The 21,767-nt window shown below is 39.7% G+C and overlaps 1 protein-coding gene across 4 annotated transcripts; it reads right to left on the minus strand.

Moving 5' to 3' along the window:
- Nucleotides 1-1,079: 1,079 nt before the first annotated feature.
- On the minus strand, nt 1,080-21,302 carry BDKRB2 (bradykinin receptor B2). 4 transcript variants are annotated; one of them, XM_075029887.1, is made up of 4 exons: nt 18,211-18,324; nt 13,225-13,335; nt 4,473-4,545; nt 1,080-4,059 (listed from the first exon to the last, which is right to left on the minus strand). In XM_075029887.1, exon 4 carries the CDS (start codon nt 4,055-4,057, stop codon nt 2,912-2,914), a length of 1,146 nt encoding a protein of 381 aa, XP_074885988.1. In that variant the 5' UTR covers nt 4,058-4,059; nt 4,473-4,545; nt 13,225-13,335; nt 18,211-18,324; the 3' UTR covers nt 1,080-2,911. The 4 variants fall into 4 exon arrangements, with proteins under 4 accessions (XP_074885988.1, XP_074885989.1, XP_074885987.1 ...); XM_075029888.1 differs by lacking the exons at nt 4,473-4,545; nt 13,225-13,335; nt 18,211-18,324 and adding exons at nt 20,977-21,118; nt 21,287-21,302; XM_075029886.1 differs by lacking the exon at nt 4,473-4,545.
- Nucleotides 21,303-21,767: the final 465 nt, after the last annotated feature.

Here is a 21,767-nt window from a genome sequence, read left to right on the forward strand (position 1 = left end):
TCCTGACTTCTCCACAGAAACCCTGCCTAAATAAGAGCAACCTTGTTCTGTCCACAGCAAGCACCAGCTGTTTGTGCTAACAGCTTTCAAGATCGTTAATTTTGCATTTCAAGTGAAGCCAATAACCAACTTGAAAAACTAGACAGTGAAAAGATGAGAATTATTCCTGCCTGTACCTACTGCAGGCCAGAAATATCAACTGGCTGTTGATATCCTTGCCGTGGCAATGGTCCCCAGCCACCTCCATTGCACTGAATGCAGAGTCAACTGTTTGCGTGGCCAAAGTCTCAATAAAGATGTGGCAGCCTCAGGTTAACAGGGAAGATGGGAGCAGATGTGGGAGGGGGACAGGATAAAGAGGAATAAAAAGGTGATGCAATTACAGTTTGACATGTTCAGCTCTGAGATCCTCAGGACAAAGTCTGCCCTCATTTTACCAAGAACCCTTCTCATATTTTGCCTTGTTTCTGTGAGAACAGGACAGAGCCAAGCTTCTGAGTGTGACTGTAAGCTGCCAGTAGGTAAGGTGTAGCTTGGACATTGCACTTCATTTCTTGGGTTTTTTTCTTACCCGCATAAATGGTACACGCGAATACTGTACAATGTATTGGAAAGTGGACAGGAATGTGAATTAAACAGTCCGTGAGCTGTCATTGTGCATTCTGCAGGGGCTTTCCATTGCTGCTGGTGTCTGTGTGCTTTGAGAGAAGAGCAAAGACTTCAGGCAGAGGGTCCATCCTGCAAACAGCACCTATAGGCTCTTCTGTAGGTCCTCACAAAGAAAAGTTGGATCTGCTGTTTCATGGGACCCTGAGCTACTAGCAGGCAGAGAAAAGCTACTGAAAAGATTTCAGTATCCTTAGCTGCCTTAATTCAGATTTTAACTTCCAAAGGGACTGAGGGTGGCCAGCACCACTCAGAAATGGGTCCTGAAAAGAAAGCTGACCCAAAGCTTTGAAGGTAGCTAAAATTCTGTGGTTTCATCTCACTTTCCTTTGGCACAAGGGGAAGTGAAAGAAAGTACCTGCAACAATTGCACTTCTGACTAGTCACTGCTGAGGAACGGGATACAGGCTAGAGAAGAAAATGCCAGCAAATCTCATTTCTTAAAGTAGTTTATTTTCCATTGTACATGCTTACTGCATAGCACAATAATGTGTCTATATATTTACATGATTTAAATTAATGTCGTATTAATATAATAACATTTTTATATTTTACTTCTCAGTACCAAATACTCAAAAATCTCTTCCATTGCCTCCATAACCTCTGTAGGGAGTTCCTTTTATTTAATGGTTGTGTGAACAGTATGCTCATGAACGAGACAGTATTGATAACACTGGTGATAGCAGAAAGCCTTGCAGAGTTTCATCATAGGTGTCTTGGACAATATAAAGAATGAACAATAAAAGTATTTATGACATAGGATTATACTACATTATTACAGAAAACCTATGGAAATTGTCTATAAATCATCTACAATGATCTAATTCTCATGGTTTTTATAGCACATCCACACACTTCTAAAGCATTTTTGGGTTTAATTATTTGAAGGTTTAATACAAATTTCCCATCTTAAATGGAACTTTTTTGCTCCATTCTAGCTCTGATGAATAAAGACCATGCAGTCACCGTCTGAGTTTACTTATGTCACCAAACTCCCATTTCCTTTGGTGGTTTTAAGGCTGTAACCTTAAGTGCTTTGAAAAGAACAAAGGCTCTGTTAGTTTCAGAAGATTTCTGATCATCTTCAACTCAGTTTTCAAACAAGGTTCTAGAAGTAAAAGTGCATACTGATAATTCAGTACACTATGAGTTTATCATCTGTGTAAACTCAGTTTAGGTCATAAATCCAGTCCAATTGGGCAAAAGCTACCTTGTATTAAAATCACTCAGATTAACTCTACAAATAAGATGTGAGTATTATTAGAGTCTGAAAAGGCCATTCTTGAATACTCCAAACTTTCAAGACTCCTATTAGCTTCAGTTAAATTTCTAACGCAGTTAGATGATGCTCTCCTTCATATTTTCAGTTTCTTCTACTTGTGAGATTACACAAGTTGTGCTGAGCTTTTATATTTCCATTAAATAGCATTACAAATATTAATTATGCTTTATGACTATTAAAAATGAAGTCTCTGAGCTGAAGTGTAGCTATGAATGTAACTCAAAAGGATTAAGCGAATGCTTTTACCCCAATGCAGAAGGGGTAAAGAATCTCCTGCTACAAAGAAAACTCAGCTAACTTCATGCAGCTGGCTGCAGGTTTTCTTCCACTACTGCTTTATCTTTTTTAAGCTACTTTCTGTACATACAAGCTGATGTAAACCTGTAACTAGCAGGGGCAGAAAAGTTGCAAAAAAGCACAGCTTGTCAATCAAACAATCAAAATAGATTTGGATGAGTGAACAGAGAAAGTAAAAGCCCAGAAGATGGCCACAGCTGAAAATCCATTTGAATAATAGTCCTACAGGATTCACTTACCAGAACTTAATCAAATACAAGTCCCTTCTGTCAAAATCTAGTCTAACAAGCTGTATGGGTACCATAAGTAGTTGCACAATCCTGACAATAGCTTCTATACTGGGGTTCTATTCAGAGAACTGTATGTACATGTATGCATACCTTAGAAATGCGAACATTTCAAATGACACATGCGTCAAATATTATTCAGCCATGAAAATCTAAGTATGCTACAAAGTAGGATTCAATCATGAAAAATACGCAATAACAAAAGATTACACAAAAATACGCAAAAACAGGTCTCTGTATGGAGTTTCCATTAAGATCAAACTGTTGGTTTCCCCCAAATGATGAATACTACCATGTTTATTCTGTGGATCGGTAGCAGATGGATATTAGTGGAGACTGATATGTTAGAAGGCTTTTTTCCTGTAATGAACAAATCGTGCTATCGTGGTAATGGCAAAACAGACTTTTTCCTTGGGTATTCACTTGAAATGGAAGTTCTTAAAGTGTCCAGGGAGTTTTCCATTCGCACAGACTGTGATTTTCTACACCTCTTTGGGAACAAGTCCTTGTAGAATTCCACAGCCTTCTTCTGGAAGTGCTTCCCAACAATTACATATAGGACTGGGTTCAGGCAGCTGTTGCTAAAGGCACAGTATATAGCTATTTGGGTCAATATGTCATTGATTTCTTCCAGGCATATTAAAGTGGGTGTGAGGTAACGGATTGTGTCGATGAACGTGCTGATCTGGAACGGAAGCCAGCAAATGATGAACAGCAAGAGCACAGCAAGGACCAGCATGGTGGCTCTCCTTTCTGTCTGGACTAACTTCATTTTTTGCAGCTCATTACTTCGTAAGGCTTTGATGATTTGTATACTGCAGTAGGTAATTACACAGAGTGGGATCACAAAGCCCACAATATTCAGCAAACAGTTGTTTGCAGGCTCCCAGTAGCTGGTTGGGTAAACAAGAGCGCAGGCTGTGATGTTGTATCTTTCGTAATACTGTAAATTTCGGAACACCATTGCAGGTGAACATATGAGCAACGCACATGTCCAGACGACAAAGCTGTTCCATTTGGCACAGACAGTTCGTCGCATCCGTCCAAGAGACATGGTTTTCACCAAGGCCAGATAGCGGTCGATGCTCACTAGTGTCAGGAAATAAATGCTAGAATAAAAGTTCATGTTACTCATTATGTTGACAGCTTTACAGAGGAACAGGCCAAAAGGCCATTCAAAGTTATTAGAAATATTAATGGCCCAGAAAGGTAAAGCACAGACTAACATTAGGTCAGCAAATGCCATGTTTGCTAGGTAAATTTCGGCCACTGTGCAGCGACTCTTGTGGAAACACAGGACGATGAGGACAAAGGAATTTTCTATTGCTCCCAGAATAAATATAAACCAGAGGAATCCAGGCTGAAAATCCCGTAGCCATTTCCATACATCTGGATTAATACATCCATATTGAATCAGCTGATGCACTCCTGAATTATTGTGGAAATTTGGTGGACTGACTGTGTGCTCCTGGGTGGCTGGGATGTTGTAAGGTTGTGTAACATTTTCAGTTGTGATGGAAACCATTTCTGTGCAGAGAAAAAGAAAAAGGTGACATGACATTACTACATCTAGCTGATTGCTGCAAGAGACACAATAAGAAAAGCTGGCTTTGCTTTTCTTACTGTCCTAAAAGGCATGGCTTTGAATGGGCTACAATTCTCTGCGTTGCTGTCTCGTAGACACCCTGCATGCTTGCAGAGAGTTTCACAGACTAAACTGCTATGGACTGCATGGACCAGTTTTAAGTGGGTGAAACAGAGGGGACAAAGTAACAGCAGACATTGTAACCAACAGGTTAACTGAAAAGAACTTTTACCAGCCTTTATTCACTAGAACCAAGCTGCAGCAAGTCTTTTTTATTCTTTGAGGAGGTTCATCGTTACTTTCTCTTCTTATCTTTGTGTATCAATAGCCATAGTTTCCGAAAGGACAGATGTACCTTGTGAGTCTTGCGTTGCTCATCGTTAAGCTGCTAGTTCTGCGGCATGTCCCTCAACATTTTACACCCTCTCCTGTAAAGCAACAATTGGGTGGAATTCAGTGGTGCTTCCTCCCCAAACACTACCATATTTTTTTCGCAAATGTTATGACTGTCACAGCAGACATATAGTTTGCAGCACTAGTTTGCACTGAGAAGGCTGCAGGAGCAAAAATCAGTGTTCACAAGCAGTGTGCCTTTCTCAACTTCTCACTGGAATCAGTTGTGTTTTTCTGCCTCTGTGTTACAATCTCTTTCTGCAAGCAAGTCACAGAAGAGACAAATGGTACAACCTTTGTGAGGGAACTTGGTTCTAATAGGTCTGCAGTGGGTGGGCTGGCAGTTTGGCAAAGATGGTGGCCATCACGTAAGCCAGGACCTGCCTGCAGTCAGGCTGCAGTGAGCCAATTTGGGTGCAAGAGCACAGTCTGAAAACCAGGTGCTGTGCTGTAAATATTCTATGGGTCAGAACAGATTGGGGTCTTACAGGGAGGTATTTATGGGCATACATGTCAGATATGTGCTTAAATGTTACTAAAACCAAACAGAAGTTGAGCGTGCAGCATCCACTCAGTACTGTTAAAATGTTAACTGGTTTTTATTGTTGTGCTCTCAGATAATGAATGCTGAGATATTATTCAAATGCAAGACTGGCCTCCCAGATCTGTATATATAATTCTCTGGAGTGGGTGAAAGAAATACTGTTCGTCTTTTTCCAGGTCTTTAAAATACCACTGCCTATATTATGGTTTGATTGGAAGATTTTCAGATGTATTTTTAATTAAGATATTTGTCTGATTCAGCTGGTAACTTGGCAGTAGAAAGGGGACACATCTGTAATTCCTGAAAGGATGGGGTTCTCATTCGTGCTCTGGTTACTGAATTTGTTGGTTGATAAGTGTTAGTGCTCGATATGCATATAGACATTTAGCTCTTGGATGCAGAATTACTGAAAAATGGTGGTCGTATTTTGTGTACCTAGTTTTAATTAAGCACTGTAGTTCTTGAGAACCAAAAGAAAAGATAAAGACCATATTTTAGTAAGTACAGTAAAGGCAGTAATGAAGGAGACTCTCTCTATACCGTAAAATTTATAACAGGAGTGTCTGGCAGGACAGGACAACTGAACAAAACAGGCAAGTGGGACTGAGAACTTTGAAAGACAAGCTAACCTAAAACAGATTAATCAGCACAAAACAAAATGCCAGCAACATACATTTCCAATCTTTCATAACATGAGCAAAGGACAGCATTTGCATAAACTGGATAACAACATAAATATTCTCATTCTCCAGGTTCATCCTTCCAAAACTTCAATTTTTCAAGCCCATATCTAACTACAGGAACATTTCTCCATCCTCTATCCTGCCTCTTCATTAACCTTGTCATTGTTAGAACCACCTCATTATTGAGACACCTGTATCCTTTTGATTTCTGATTGTTTTCAACCAGCATCTGGAGAATGGGTTGGTGGACCCTCTTTATTATACAGCATTACATATTGTAGACACCTGTCCAGTAACCTGTGCTTTTGGTGACACTGGTTATCTGGAGCTTTTAGGTCTAGTGGATATGCATTTATTTGTCCTGTACTGAAAGCAAACGCCATCTGCAGTGCATGCTACACAACATTGCAAATATTCTGATTTATGTCCTCTTTTCATCTTGCAGGTGCAAGCAACTACTTTAGGTTGTAAATGCTTTGGTTAGAAATCTTATTTTTATTTGAGCCCTTCCAGGCATAGCAGAGCACCTGCACCTATAGTGCATTTTTCTGTTACTTTATTTGTTCATATTTCAGCATGATGAAATATAAGACAATACCAAAAGCCTCACTGAAACCCAGAAATGCTTGATCTATTGCTTCTACTTTATCCATTAGGCCAGACTGGATTAGTCTGACACAACTTTATTCTTGACAAATTTATATTGGCAGTTCCTTATCACATGGTTATTCTTTATTATCCTCCATATGTGGATATACTGATTATTTAAGATGTTGCTGTCATGTATTTAAATGTGAATGACATTTGTAAATTTGTAATTTCCTGAGTCCTGCTATCTATGCCTTTTAAAGATAGGTACTGTGTTCTGCCCTCTTTGGGATTCTAAAATGTCCCTATTCTCCTTGGTTTCACAGATATAAAAACTGATAGCAAGGATTTCCTCTCCTAATTCCTGAACCATGTCAGGATGGGTGATATACGATCCTACCACTTTGCATAACTCCATATATTCTTTAATTTGTTCTTTCCCAATTCATATAGATCCAATTGTACAAATCAATCATTTTAAATATCAGATCACAATCTTCATTTCTGAGAGGACTAACACAGAGTCGTCATTGAACTTTTCATCATTCTCTGAGTTACTAGTTGAATTTTCCTTTTGGTAAGAGACCTAGACTTTCCTGCATTATCCTTTCACACTTGATGTATTTATAGAAACATAAAATGTTACCTCCTATGTCCCCTATTAACTGCAACCCATTTTTGTCTTGAAGTTTTTGATATCTTCAATGTTCTGAGTTCTTAAATAATACCTCAGATAGCCATACTTTTCTCTAATTAATCTCCCATAGCAAAGCCTGGCATCAAAGTGCTGGTAGTCATAAACACTTAAATGTCTCAAAGCCCAACTTTAGTGGCTGTGAGAGATGTCACTAACAAATTGCAAACTGCAGTTTCAAGTCTCCCTTTCTGTGTATGGTGGCACTTTACACTGTAAAAACACATAGGAAGCAAAACACTAATGGATAATCAACAAAAGGTCATTTGAGAACAGAGAGGTTCTGTTGGGCGATGCAATTAGCAGAAGCTGTTTCTTCTGCTGGTAGAAGGCTGTGAACTAGCAGAAAGAATTGTAAGTAAGTGCATTATTTTCTGCTTTGAGGTTGGATGTATTCACATATTTAATAAGATGTTCATTAGTAATTCAGAGAGTGGTCATAAAGGTTACGTTGGCAATTTCTATGCCTTTCCCTCATCATATGACTAATAGCAAAACAATAAACAGGAATTAATTTACAGCAAATAGCAGCTCAAAACCTGCTTGATTTATGATATTCCTATATATATATTATTCCTATATATATATTATGATATTTCTGAATATCATATTTCTATATATATTCCTACAATTAATCTCTTTTAATTTTTTTTTTTAAGAAGGGAAATCCCTAGAACACACTAATGTTGTGACACCAATTCAATATCCATTGCAGAAGTCTGATGTCATGTGAAAGGGGAGGTCTGATGTTATCAAACAGTACAATGCATCTATCAAGTGGCAGACAATACCTTGAGCCCAGTGAATAGCTAAGGTAACCTGTATCCAGTGATAAAGAAATAAAATGCTAGTGATTTTGTCAAGAGTAGCTTGGGCAGCTAGATTATATCTCTTTGTTAAAGTAATAATTTCCTGCTTTAGAAAACAACCTTTCCTGAAACCCAGATAGATTAAAACTACTGCAAGTACCATGCCAAAACCAGCTAAGTTGGAAAAGAAATAGGTGAATTTTCAACTGGCTGATGACATTGAGAGGTGGGCTGGAGAAACTGTTCCTAGGGCAGGTTCTCAGAACCGGCCTTGGAGTTCAACTAATTAAGTAGTTACAGGGTTGATCTCAGTCTGAAAGATAGAAGAGCACTGACGAAGCGTGTGAGTGACATAAATTGCTTGATATCTTCATTATAGGGAACAACGGGAATATCCTGCAGAAACCACTGGGCAATATCAATAGAGCAACAGAGGTGGAATAATAAGAAGAAAAACTGTAAGTCCTGAAGCACTTCTTTTCCCCAAGAAGATGTAGTAACTGATGCTCCTTGCTGTAGTGAAGGCATAGAAGAGCTGTTCAGCAGTGCACAAACCTCCACTTAAGGCTTTCTCACTGATATGCACGTGGATGTCCTTTAAAGATCTGCGGTTTGTTGCATTACTCCTACCAGACCTCTTCAGCTCAGTTTAGCCACTCCTTTCTCTTAGTAATTGAAATACTGCTCTTTTCCCTGGATAGCAGCTCTAAGTTCTCATGACTAGGCAAAATGTGAAGGTCTAATGACAGGTAGTATTTGTCAATATTGCTCCCTTTCTGCACTAAATACTTAATGGTGAGATTTGCTTTTCAGATGAACTGGCTCTGTGCCCTGAAAGCACTTTGCTTCTAGCACCTTGAGAACATTGTAGCAGACATTTAGAAAAAAGGCAGAGATTTGCCATCTCCAGTGCCTCCAATCACTATCATGTGTACACTGTTGTCAGGGGTATTTGCAATAACGTAGCATTTCCTGCACATTTTCACCACTGGCTTTCACAAGTATGGCCTTTGAGAAAAGCCTGACTGTCTCCAATAGCAAAGATTGGAACCTCGTAGTATGTGTGTCTGACTGGTTGCTATCCCAAAGCCTAATAGCTATTTCTTTGACAGCTGCTGCTTTCCTCATTTCTTATCATACAGGTAACTGATTATTTTACTCTGGAGTTGATTAAGTCTCTGTTGCATTTTTCAAAAACATAAAAGATGTTCCAAACTGTCGTCTTATGTCATCCCCACCAGCAGCTGGCAACATTTCAGTCGCTACTACTTTTTCTATTGCTGAGCCACATGCTGATGCATCTGTGCAAGCAGGGGAGTCCTTATTACAGAGGGCATCAGAGGCAGAAGCTGTCCTCTCTATAAATTAGTAATAATGCCTTGTGTTCTCTTAATGCCTTCCACCAAAGTGATATACGGATGGCTTCACTGAGTAATGGTGCAGTTTTCAAACAGCATGTTGGGCTTTGACAACAGAATAGGCTAGAAAGTATGATTAACTATATAATGTTCAAATGAAATTACATCTTTAATTTCAAGCAGGTAGAACTCAGAGATGATATTTATCCAGGTTGTTCAAGTTAGCACCTCTACCACATGGGCTTCTTGAGGCAGTCTCAGTTCTGTAGACATATCCCAAAATCCACATTAAACTATAAACTCAGATTTCAACCTCCTGAAAAGCTTTTCTCATGGACCATCCCAGTGAATGATCCCCAGCATCACTGATTTGTGCCATGGAAGGCAATACAAGCATGACGTGATACTCATTGTCTAACTGGCAGGTTGTCTTTACTAAAAGAATTGGTGGTTTGTTTTGTTGTTGTTGTTTTTTGTTTGTTTTTTTTTTAATTTCATATTCCTTTAAGAGTCCCTTAAAGAAAGAGTTCAGCAGTGCAAGCACTGGTGAGCTCCCTTCTAAAGAAGAAGTCTAGTCTGGACTGTGCTTCACTTCTTAAATGTTAAACTTCAGAAAGCCATTTTGCCTTGCCCTTCATAGGTCAAACATGTCCTGCTATGCTGTTGCTTGAGCAGCTGGGACAGTCATTCCATATTATTTTCATGTATCTGCTTCTGACTTAGCCAGTACACAAAGCATTTGTAATTGGAAAGAGGTCAGTCTTCAGATGTGGTTTAAAATCACCACAGTCTGTATATCATAGAGGAAAGCTCAAAATTAGATGTACATATTGGAAATGGCATGTGTGTGTGAGTAACTATAGTGAACTTCAGAATGTATTGCAAATACCTCAATAGTCACAGCAGATAAAAATTAGATATACATCCAAATGTAGTCTGCTTTTCTGCGGAAAACCCAGGTGAACTCTAATGACAGCAATTCTTAAGTGGGAATACACCATATTTCTATTGGAATAACTAAGTATTCAAATACATGCTGATAGGGATTTGGTGATTAAATTGTAAAAACATGGATGTGGCTTTCAACACTGAGAGGTCTGGAAGGTTCAGGACAATTCTCCAGCTGAGAAGTAGTGTGATCTACAGCTCTGATTTACAACAGTCTGTTTGGATGACAATTTTATTTTTGCCTTTTCATGCTTTGCCAGTGTTCTGAAATTAAACTGTGTATTAATTTATTGTTGTGTCTTTGTTAGCAACAGGAGATGTCAGAGCCTTGCTGGAATCTGGTGCAGACAATTTGTTTTTCACTCTGTATACATGGGTTTTGAGCACTGGTGTTCACCAGATATGTCTATCTGCTCTTTCCAGAATGTCAGAGCCGACAAAACAACCATGGTGAGAATTTAGTTAGAGACAGATTCCCTTAGTATTTGCCACAGCTCCTTCAAAGAACTATTGTACTCAAAGCTTACAGAACCCAAAGATCCTTCAAAGATTGAGCATTCACATGGTGTTGGGTTTTCATGAGGTGGCTCTACAGACTGACACAAGATCGGAGACCTTTTCCTGGCTGCACAGTGGTAATAGTTAATGGATCACACTTTCTGATACCTCACACTCAAGCATTACTACAGGTATGTAGGAGATATTTTACAAAATATTGGAGGGGGGGAATTTTCTTTTCCCATTAAAATTATTATAAAACCAGAAAGTTTCTGGAGAAACTGATTTTAAAAGAAAGATTTTTCACAAAAGATTTGGGGAATTTAACAGAAAATATTTTAAAGATGTAATTTCTGATCTTGAACAAAGGAGGAGGCATACTGACTGCTAACAGCTTAGCAGGAGACCCAGATTCACTCTTGCTCTGTCTGGCCAACTAAACAGTTTATTATCTTTACAAAGTGGAGCAGCTCCAAAAAGAGAGAATGAAAGAGCCCAACTCACTACAGTTTATCCCCCAGGCATTTGCTTAAGAAGGAGAATACCTCATTCAAAATGCCTAATCTGTGCTAGCATTTCCCAGGCAGATTTCTCCTGTGTGTGCATGTGTTCTGGTTTCTTGCTTTTGTTAAAAATATCAAGATTCTTTGATTCTAGATAGGAATTTAAGTTCTTCCTTCTGCCCTCCTCAATTTTTCTGTGAAACAGAAATTTTGACTTCTGACTAGCTTCATTAATTTTGAAAATTTTTTCTATTTATGTTAATCATGTCACCTTTGAGCTTGTGTACCATCACTTTTGGAACCACTGTAGAACATAAAGCACTGTGTAGAATTGCATGCGACAGTTTTCTGCAGCAGGCAGCAAAGGCTCGTGGCAGGATGTCAGGGCAGGAAAAAGTGAAGAATAAATGAGTGAATGTGAGTTCTGGAAGAGAACATAATGCTGCTGAGGAAAACAAACAGAGGAGAAATGCTGCTGCTGGGAAGGAAGGAAAGATGGAAGGATAGAAGGAAGGAAAAAAGGGAAAATGAGGGGTTTAATTTCCCAAAAGGCAAAAGGGTTCCAAAACAAATAGGGATTCCTGCCTGAATCAGGAATATACCAAAGTTATGAGAGTTTTATCTGGGATTTTCACTTAAAGTGTTATAAAACCTAGGTAGTACACACAGTTTGGATTCTTATTTTACCTAGCTTCAAAATAGTCCAAAATTTGAAATTGTTTGATTCTTGTATTTAAAGTAAAACTTTTATTTGATTTTTTAGTTATTTGACCAGAGTCCATTTACCCTAAGTCAAACCTTATGAATATGTTCCATTGTTGTGGTTTAAGCCCAGCCAGCAACTAAGCACCACACAGCCGCTCACTCACTCCTCCCCCCCACCCAGTGGGATGGGAGAGAAAATAGGGAAAAGAAGTAAAACCTGCGGGTTGAGATAAGAACGGTTTAATAGAACAGAAAAGAAGAAACTAATAATGATAACACTAATAAAATGACAACAGCAATAATGAAAGGATTGGAATGTACAAATGATGCGCAGTGCAATTGCTCACCACCCGCCGACCAACACCCAGCTAGTCCCAGAGTGGCGATTCCCCCCCCCCACTTCCCAGTTTCTATACTCGATGTGACGTCCCACGGTATGGAATACCCCTTTGGCCAGTTTGGGTCAGCTGTCCTGGCTGTGTCCTGTGCCAACTTCTTGTGCCCCTCCAGCTTTTGCGCTGGCTGGGCTTGAGAAGCTGAAAAATTCTTGACTTTAGTCTAAACACTACTTAGCAACAACTGTAAACATCAGTGTGTTATCAACATTCTTCTCATACTGAACTCAAAACATAGCACTATACCAGCTACTAGGAAGACAGTTAACTCTATCCCAGCTGAAACTAGGACATCCATTTAACTCTTTTTTAAAAAACAGACACAAGTGTGCAGTGGAAACTACTTATACAGTAAACCTGTCTATAGTGATACATGATGTAAAGTATAGCAGAATCAAATTCCAAATGTCTCATACTGTACAGTTATGAGCTGTAATCATGATTCGAATGCCAATTTGTAGGCTACATCTATTGTGGAAGAAAACAAATTGCTGCCTTCTTATATTTCCAAAAAAGACTAAAATTTCCAAAACATTGCAGGAAACACCTACACAAAACCGACTCCACTTTGTTACTTTTACTTCCTTCTGCTTCTGGGAAATGTCTCTTTTGCTGAGCCAGCTGGCTGGAATTTCTTGGCTATAAGGTGATTCTTTTAATGAAAAAAAAAGGTTTCTCAGAGGAATGATGTAAGCAGAAGGTAAGAGCACACAGTTGTCTTATGCAACATGCCTGTACATGCTGGTTTTAAAAAAACGCATATGTTATAATTTAGAACTCCTGTGAACAATATCCCAGCCATTCATGTCTGATTCATTATGACTACTTTAACCAGGTTGGAATAATATCACTTTGAAAATGAACTTGCAACTCACAGAGGAGAAAAAAAGAGAGTAGAGCTATTGAGAAAGTTCCTAAGTTTTAAACTGGTGCTCTTGTTCTTGTAAATGGCTAGTCCACCGTCTTCATTATTTGACTTTGTTACTTACTGTAAATCTCTACACAGAAGGAAGGCTTGTGAGAAGATAACTGCTTTTGCTTGTCTATCTGCCCATGAGGGATAGTCCAAGATCCTCATGTCTTGAAAATTTTGGCATTAACTAGAAGGAAAAAAAAAGATCTTTGCCCAAGAAAAGGAGAAGAAATAAACAAACACAACAGTCTTGATCCTAATAGATGGACACATCAGAAATGTCTGATGAAAATATTTGTTGATTATTTTGTACAAAGTAAAAATTGGAATGAGGAAGAAAGTGGTGGATGCTCCTTGTAGGACTGTCCCCTAGTAATGGGTAGGACAGGGCTGCATGGATAACATGATTATGTAGAGGAAGATGTATTTTACTTCTGTGACAAGATGCTAATAAATGTCTGTCTGTGTTTGTCTATATAGATGTATATATGTGTGTGTCTATATATATATGTCTATGTGTGTATAGAGAGAGAGGAGAGAGAATTTCCACAAAGCAAAATTTTCATGGTCACCTTTAGTGCCACAGACCATGTGCCTGCTGTTTTGCTGTTTACTCTGGGAGAAAGTCATTTGCATGTTTCCAGTGCCCAGTGCTGGAAGGCCCAGGCACAGCAAACCTTTCTGGGTGATGCCAAGGAGAACAGCCATCTGTGAGCTGGTCTTGAGCAGGTAAAGCAGGATCCTGCACAAGGTGCATGTGGGAGGGCTCTCCAGATTCAGTCTAAAATAGGAAATCCATCCTTGAGCTCAGATATCACAGATCGAGATGAGACTATTATAATAAATAACCTGATGACACTAGACTGGTTGCAAGATTCATTGGCTGAAGTTCAGCACTGAGCTCAAGCTGTACAGTTACAAAGGCTAAAATTTGACTTGGAGCAAAGTTTACTTGTGATAGTTAAGGGAACACACACTGCATATGTTTCTTTCTTGTCTCCTAATTTCACAGCTAGGGAAACAAGCCATTCACAGACCTTTCCCTCTGGAAAAAGAAGCCAGAAAAAGGACGTGGCTATTCTATCATGTTTGGTAAGCAGGTTACCGGTGAGCAAATCACTCATCTCTGCTAACAGATCTGTAAGACCTCATCTGCTATGAACTGTCATTACTCTGCTGATGTGGATGGCACTGTGAGCATTCAATCCAGCTGAGGATCTAGCCTGTGTGGTTAATTGTATCCCTTTTTATGTCCTTTCATCTGGTTGCTTGCATGGTGTGCTGTTTGCCCCCGTCTAGCAGGTAGGACCCGGAGCACTGCTCTGCAGATATTGCCATACTGTGTGTGTTATACTGATGACCGGAGGCTTCAGTGATAAATCAACGTGCAAAAGCTGTGCAAGCTCAGGGACAGGATTTGCCTCAGGAAGCTTATAATCTAAGCAAAAGCCAAATATATTACAGAGAGTGTAGAATACAGCTTGTTATAGGAAAAGACTGCTGGAGAAGGAGATGAGAGGTGCATGCAGACCTGAGCTAAAACCTAGTGACATATATGGCAATATTTCTGTCTTCCTACTTACTTGTTTAAGAATCAGGTCTCACCTTTGAATGATGAAGGCTTCACAGTTGCTTTTTGTGAAAATGCTCAGGGGACCTGATGAAACACTTCCAGTTTACTGGCCTGCCCACTATCTGCAGGCAGTTGCCCCTTCACATCAAGAATGCCTTGCGTTATTGCTTTGCTCCATGTGTGTGGGCAGAGGGGTTACATCACCCTTCCGGAGGGGAACCTGCTGCCCTTTTTTTGTACCCCATGCCACTTCAAAGCAGCAGCCTTTAAGTCAGTCAGACAGCTGATAGAAAACCATATAGCCCTGGCAAAGGGACAGAGCACCTCCAGAGACACTGAGGTGCAGGTCCCAAAGAGCATACCTGCAGCGTACTCCCTTCTGCCAAAGTAGGAACACTGCAGGAGGAAAACCAGCTATGGCCACTTCTGCTTCTGGGCATGCATGTATAAGTCATGTTAATACCAAAAAGACCTGGACCTCTAACCATAGTTCACTCTCTTTTATGTGAAGTTTACCTGTAATCTCAGATAACTTGAGTGGGAGAAATGGATTTCTGCATTTTGACAGCTCTGTTCTCTGCAAATTAGCCATAGTCTGAAATCTGCTTTTGTTTGCAGCACTACCACCACTCTGGTGTACCGTAGCGTGCAAAGCTTGGCACTAGTGGATCTGCAAACCTGGATGATCAGATTTGTTTGCAGGAATCACAAAAATGAGCCCAACCTTGCTAAATCAAGTTGAGGAGTTAACATGTTGGGGAGGTAAATACAGCACAGCAGCAAAAGTAAGTCAAGTCCACCCCTTCAGGGAACATCAAGAGTACCAAAGCATTTTCTTGAAGTTAGGTGTAGCAGCTTTGCCACAATGTCTGAATGCTTTGGACTTGCTTATCATCAGACTGAAGATAGCATGCTTTCAGCAGGCAACTGCTCCTTGTGTTTTTCTGGTCTGTATCCCATTTGTGCCTGTTCTCCAACATTTAACTGCTTAGTGGGGTGTTGGACCATGACTAGGGCCCCTCAGTCCCAGTGCACTAGTATTATTTCTAAGGAAATGATATATCACCGCTGTGGTGATCACCAGCAGGTGCAACCTTGTCTGTCTGAAGACAGCAGCCTGCAGAGTCCAAATTTAAAGTGTTGCTGTGGTGCTCTCGTCCTCGGTGCTTTCCCACTGCGGTTAAGCCTACGTACCTCAGGGCTGTCACGGCCCAGGGATGCCCCCTCCTCCCTTCAACCCCAGTCAGGGGCACCCACCCAGCTGAGAAGGGAGAAGCTGGTTCAGCCATCTGCCTGCCAACCCCTGGGTTTCGGAGTCAGCACCCAAAGACCGTGCTGCAGGGTGTGATTCTTTAGTAGCTACTCATTCACCCAGAGTTACTCCGGTTATAGAGGACTGGCTAAGGAGAGCTTTTGTCTCCACTTTAAAGTACATGTTTCTTTACAGCTGTGTGTCAGCCAGGCAGAGGCATAACTTGTCAGCTCGGTAGGTGAAGTATGTATGGTAAATGCAAGAAGGAAGGGAGATAAACCTTTAGATAAGGTAGGGGAAACTCAAATGTATGGAGTACTGAGAGTTTTAAAAAAAACATGAGTGACAATAGAACAAGGCTGGCTTATGTGTAACTTTTAAAAAAAAGCAGAGGTTTTAGCTAAATGACATTTATTCTTGGGGTTTTTTTTTAACTTTATATTGATTAGCATTGCTAATGAGTTCAGGTGTACTTTTGCTGTTGACTTGGTTACTGGGAGGGAATTTGTTTTGGAAACAAAGCTCTATTCTCTGATGAGTTTTCCAGGACTTGCAATGTTTTTTTCCTATTGTAACTTTGAGAACAGTGGGATTTAGGTTTCTAAGAGCTCTTTACCCTGTTCTTTCCATGAAAAACAGACTATCAAACACTGACTATTCTTAAGCAGTGAATTTTAGGGTCTTTGTAATGAATGTGCTAAAATTCTCTCAAATTCCTCTTGTTTTCTGTTTGAGAAATATTATATAACTATGAGAATTTTTTAAAGCTGTGTTCCACTGTGATAATGAGATTTTTATTTCAGGAAGTTCTAACTCAATAGGAAAGGCAGTTTTTTTGTTGGATTGTCGGTACAAAATGTTCAGGTAACTCTGAGTAACTCAGCTAATCTTGTTCTAGCATGTGTGGGCCCCAGTGGAAAACCTGACAAAGATTTTCTGGAGGTGTCTCTGCTCTGGCTATTCCAAAGTCTTTATTAACCTGGGTCCATTTATCCCTTCTCTTTGTGTTTCCATTATTCACACTGAAAACAAGAAAAATATATTTGGAAGTCTATGAATGATCTTGAAGTGCGAACATGCTTCTCTTCATTTATTTCTTAATGATTGCACATTCTCAGAGAACAGCAGACAAGATAAAAATCATGTGACTGATATTACTCAATATCCTGATACTTCAATTTTAGAGACTTTTTTTTCCCCAGCTGTCTTCTAGCTTCCCTAAGAAGATATGTACAGCTGTTCAAGATATAAGTACACTCTTACCTTAGGAGACAGCATCTGTAAGATTACATACAGTGTATTAAAACAAGGATTCTAATGACAAACTATTTGAACTCTTTTGGCTTTATGGCTATTTTGTTATTATTATGCTATGATGGCTGATTAGGTTACTGAGTAATGGAAAATGAATAGCTAAAAGTATAGCATATATTTCAACCTTTGGTCTTTTTGTTATATGATCCTAATTACAATCCCAGTTCTAAGCTTCTCTTTGTTTTTATCAGCAACTTATAAATCATGCTCCTACTGCATTTTTTTATTTGGATACAGATGTTAGAAAGAAACTGATAATGTTGCTTAAAGGTCATCCAAAACTTTCTTCTTTGTAACATAAGAAAAAATTTTAAAGGTTTAGTCTTTGACATTCAGTCAGTGAAGACGAGACAGGTTAGTAGTGTAAGGTACGCATACACACTTCCTGCCCCACAAAGTTTAGAATCAAAATAATAAACAGAGGGAAAATGATCAGTATGTACAGAAACGAATTGCCTCTGGCTTACGCCTGCTATTTTGTAGGTAATTTCTCAGCTGAAAACAAAGTTAACTGCTTGCGCTTTCTGGTGGTTTTTTTGTGAGATGAAAGAATGTGTGCCCATGGTGTGATTAGAGACAGGAAATGTCTTCTGGACAGAAGAAATCCTTACCCTCCAGTAGCCCATACACTGGACAGTATCTGTGGCAGCTGAAAAGCCCTGTGCCTTTGATATGTTGGGTACTTTGAAATAAAGCATTTTTCTGTAAATGCTACAGCTCTGCAAAACCTGACAAGTTACAAAATGACATTAGCAATAATTGTTTTTCTCCTCTGTGTTTCTGGAACACTAATAACATCAGCTCTTTTGCTACTGAACCACAAACATATTAAGAATTCAAGAAGTTGTTTCCAAGAAGCAAAAAACCATACTGTATTTAAATAATCAGAACTTTTCATATTAAAGAGAAGTGGAAACACATACCTTGACTGCAAATTCACCACTGAGCAGGTACAAATGAGTGAAGTGCAACACGTCTCCGGCAACAGCCAAGCTCCTTCTGTTGTATGAATGAGTCTAACTTCTGGTTTTCTGCCCCTCCCTGAACAGAACAGACTCATCCCTCTGTTGATGACATCATATTCCTGGATTTTCTCCCATACTATATTTTAAAAGCAACGTTTGTTGACTGTATTTAGTATGAGACAGCTAATGTTTGAATATGGGTGGTAAACAACACAAATCCAGCTAAAATATTGATGTGCCACAGTATGTGTATAAAACAGTCATGTGTTTGCACAACAGCTTCCAGAACTGTCCCTGAGCACGCCCGCGCGTGCACAAACACATACAAATCTGATCCTGATCTGGGGGGAATGGCGAATGCTTTTTTTTTTTTTTTTTTACTGGTGATAGACTCAATCAAGAGGTAAACAAGTCAGCTTTCTGGAGGACTTGGATCTTTAAACAATCTAACACACTTTTTTCCTTGGGAAGAAATTAACTGTTTATGTTTCTGGAAGACACTCTTCTTCCTCAGAGGAAATCTCTGGCTACTCAGTCTGCTAAGAACTAATAAAGAATCCAAATACCACTTAAAGTTTTAAATTGGACCAAAGTTTCTTCAATCTTATGGATGAGATCTCTATATGAACCAGAATTATAGACACAGAGCAGAGCCTTTTCCCACTACATTGACTTTTATTCTGGACTTGAGATAATTAAGACAGACCTAATTTCAGACTGTTTGTAAAAGGCATACCTGTTTTTCCTCTAATATTTATGCAGTTAAACTGAAATCTGAAATGGCAACCATAGTTGCAGAATTCCACACAAAGGATACATCTTCATTCAAAGGAGAAGTGAACAGAGAAAAGAACAGTCCATTCGCTTAGTTTCCCATAAAATACTAGTTCTAATAGTGAAAGATTCAAGTTTGTGTAATCGTGGGACTCAAATCTCAAAGACCTTCATTCTGCATTTTTCTTTCAGTTCTTTTTTTAAACATTTTAGGACTATCTCTAGATTTTGAGTTTTGGTTGGACATGGATTTAGTATAAACATTAACATAATTTTGCAATTATGCAGCAAACAGTGCAGCAAAATTCTGCTTTGGTTTTAAGACTTCTTGTATGTGTTCATAGGAGGGACTCTGCTGGCTCCTTTGTAGTAACATGACAAAACCCAGTTATAGCCAGATCTATTCAGTTACACCTGAGGAATGTGAACAACTTCTGGAAGAGCAGGTGAGGAGTGCTCTAGAGCCTTTTCAGGAACCTGAGGCAGGTGTTGCCAGCAGGCAGTCTGCTATAGAGATTTGCATGCATTCATCTCAAAAGCTTTAGGGAGGCAAAGCTCTGCAAAGGAGGAACCATTAGTGGTTCAGGGATGTGGGGGAGGTAACAAACACATGAGCCAGGCTTCATGTGCAGCTCAGTTACCTGGCCATTTGTATATACTTCAGTCAATATTCTCTTCAAATTTAAGTATCAAGGGGATAAAACGTGGACTCTTCAACATCTTCACATAAAGCTGGGAGAGCTCAGACTCAAGTGAGTGAAAGAAAATTTCCCTTTCCTTCTCCCATCATTTTCTAGTTTTGAAGAAAAGAGTTGTCTGGATGGCTGCAAGATGCCACAGCTGAGAGTCATAACCTGTAATTGTGAAAGCTTTAATCACTTTGAACTGGGTTATATGGGAACATTCCTGCTCAGTTAGCATTTCTCTAGGAAGCTGAGAGAGCGTTATCTGAATATTGGACTCTGTTAATTCAAGACACCAAACAGTAAGTAAAAAGTAAATATAAGGGGGAAATTGGCTGCCTTGGTAGTTGTTCGGGACTGTTGCCAGCACTTTCTGGGGGAGAAAAATCTTACCTGGTGATTTTACTGATTAATCGCTGACCTTTTCCAAGTGTGTTTTTCTCTTTCCCACCCTACTGGCAAAGCTACGGCTGACTTTGCATTCCTGGGTTCGGAGAGGGTAGTAGTCCTTGGCTTTTTGACGGGGACCTAAAACTTTCAGTGTTAGTGTTTGAGCAGGAGTCCCCATGTGAGCAGGTGACTTGCACTATTGACCATGCAAGTGACACAAGCTATGCTCAGAGGAAAAGCAGTCTGTGTGTACGTGCGTGCTGGTCAGGCTCCTAGAAGAGCTTTTCTCACAGCTAGGTCTGTGTATCTACTTCCCCTACAAACTCAGTGTTTTCCCAAGATTCACTGATTAAAATCAGTGACTGAAGAGATTTGGGTACTTTCTCTATGTAGGATGCTTTCCTTGCCCTGGGCTGAGTCTGATCCTCCTAAATGAATTGTATCTGGACAGTTTTCTGTCAGGTGTGAGGTTTTTGTATCATCACTCAGCCTTAGCTTCTTGGCATATGTTCTGCTTTAAACAACCATCTATTTTGGTCAGTTACATTTTTCTGGAATGAGAACAGCTTTTTTTGTCTTCTAGGTGTTTCTGGCCATTCAAAACAAAATGCATTGCATTTATTTTAAAACTTTATTCCTCTAATTCATAAAGACATGCTCTTTCCTTCCTACAATTAAAGAATTTTAGTGCTTTCTTTTTCTTATTGTAAGGGGGGTTGAATTAATCAGGATTTGGAAGGGGTGTGAGGTCCTGAAGGACTGTACAATGGTTTTAGTCCCGAAAGCCGTCTAAGGAGACAAAGGTTGACTATAGATGCACAGAATATCAACAGAGAAGCAAAGACAGTGCTGATGAAAATATTTGCAGCTTACTTACCAGAGGAAAAACCCTTTAGTTTGAAAACTGGATCCTCTATAGATGGTATCGTACAGGTACACAGTCAGAGTCAGACTTCTTTGGTTCTGTGAAAGAGGCAGCGTTCATCTTTGGAAGTAGCGGAGTGGATCTTAAGGTATCCCTTTGCAAACATATACAGAAAACCACAAAGGGCAGTGAATGCTGTGGTGCTCTTTCAGCAGTAAAACTATCTTCAGCTGAGTAGCCAGAAGTTAAATTTGCACTGGATGAGACCAAGGAAATGACACTAGAATGAACAGAGCAGGCAAGCAACCCTGCTTTTCTGTACCTTTGATAGGTCTGGTCATGCTGTAGCAGGCAATGCTGTTGGGATGCTGTCTGTACAATGTGGAGGTAGTGATATTTATCTGTGTGTCCAGAAGTATTGGAGGGAGTATCACTGTGACTGCGACTCTTGGCCCTGCTTCTTCTCTAGCATTAATCACAACTTGGCCACACCCCAAGGAAGGGCTTATTACCTTCACAGGGAGCTGGCAGTCTAACATCATGTAGATTTATTCCCACGGTAATGCCTGGAGTATCTCTGCTACTGAGTTGTAACTCTATAGCTTTTAATCGCATTTACAAACAAGCAGCATTAGGATTGCATGTCTTTCCTGCTTCCCAAACAGCTCTATCTGACCAAGCTTCTCACGGGGGTGCCACTGCATGCAAACACATGGGATCAGCTCTGACATACAGTGCCGCAGGATGTTACGCCTTAGGTTATTGCTTTTCTGCTGTTTTGTGTCAAATGTTTTTCCCCTTTT

This window comes from Buteo buteo, chromosome 6 (assembly GCF_964188355.1).
Source record: "Buteo buteo chromosome 6, bButBut1.hap1.1, whole genome shotgun sequence".
In the NCBI taxonomy this organism is placed as follows: domain Eukaryota; kingdom Metazoa; phylum Chordata; class Aves; order Accipitriformes; family Accipitridae; genus Buteo; species Buteo buteo.

Excerpts from the sequence above, each read along its gene's own strand:
- BDKRB2 (XM_075029888.1), bottom strand. The coding sequence starts at position 4,057 with ATGGTTTCCATCACAACTGAAAATGTTACACAACCTTACAACATCCCA.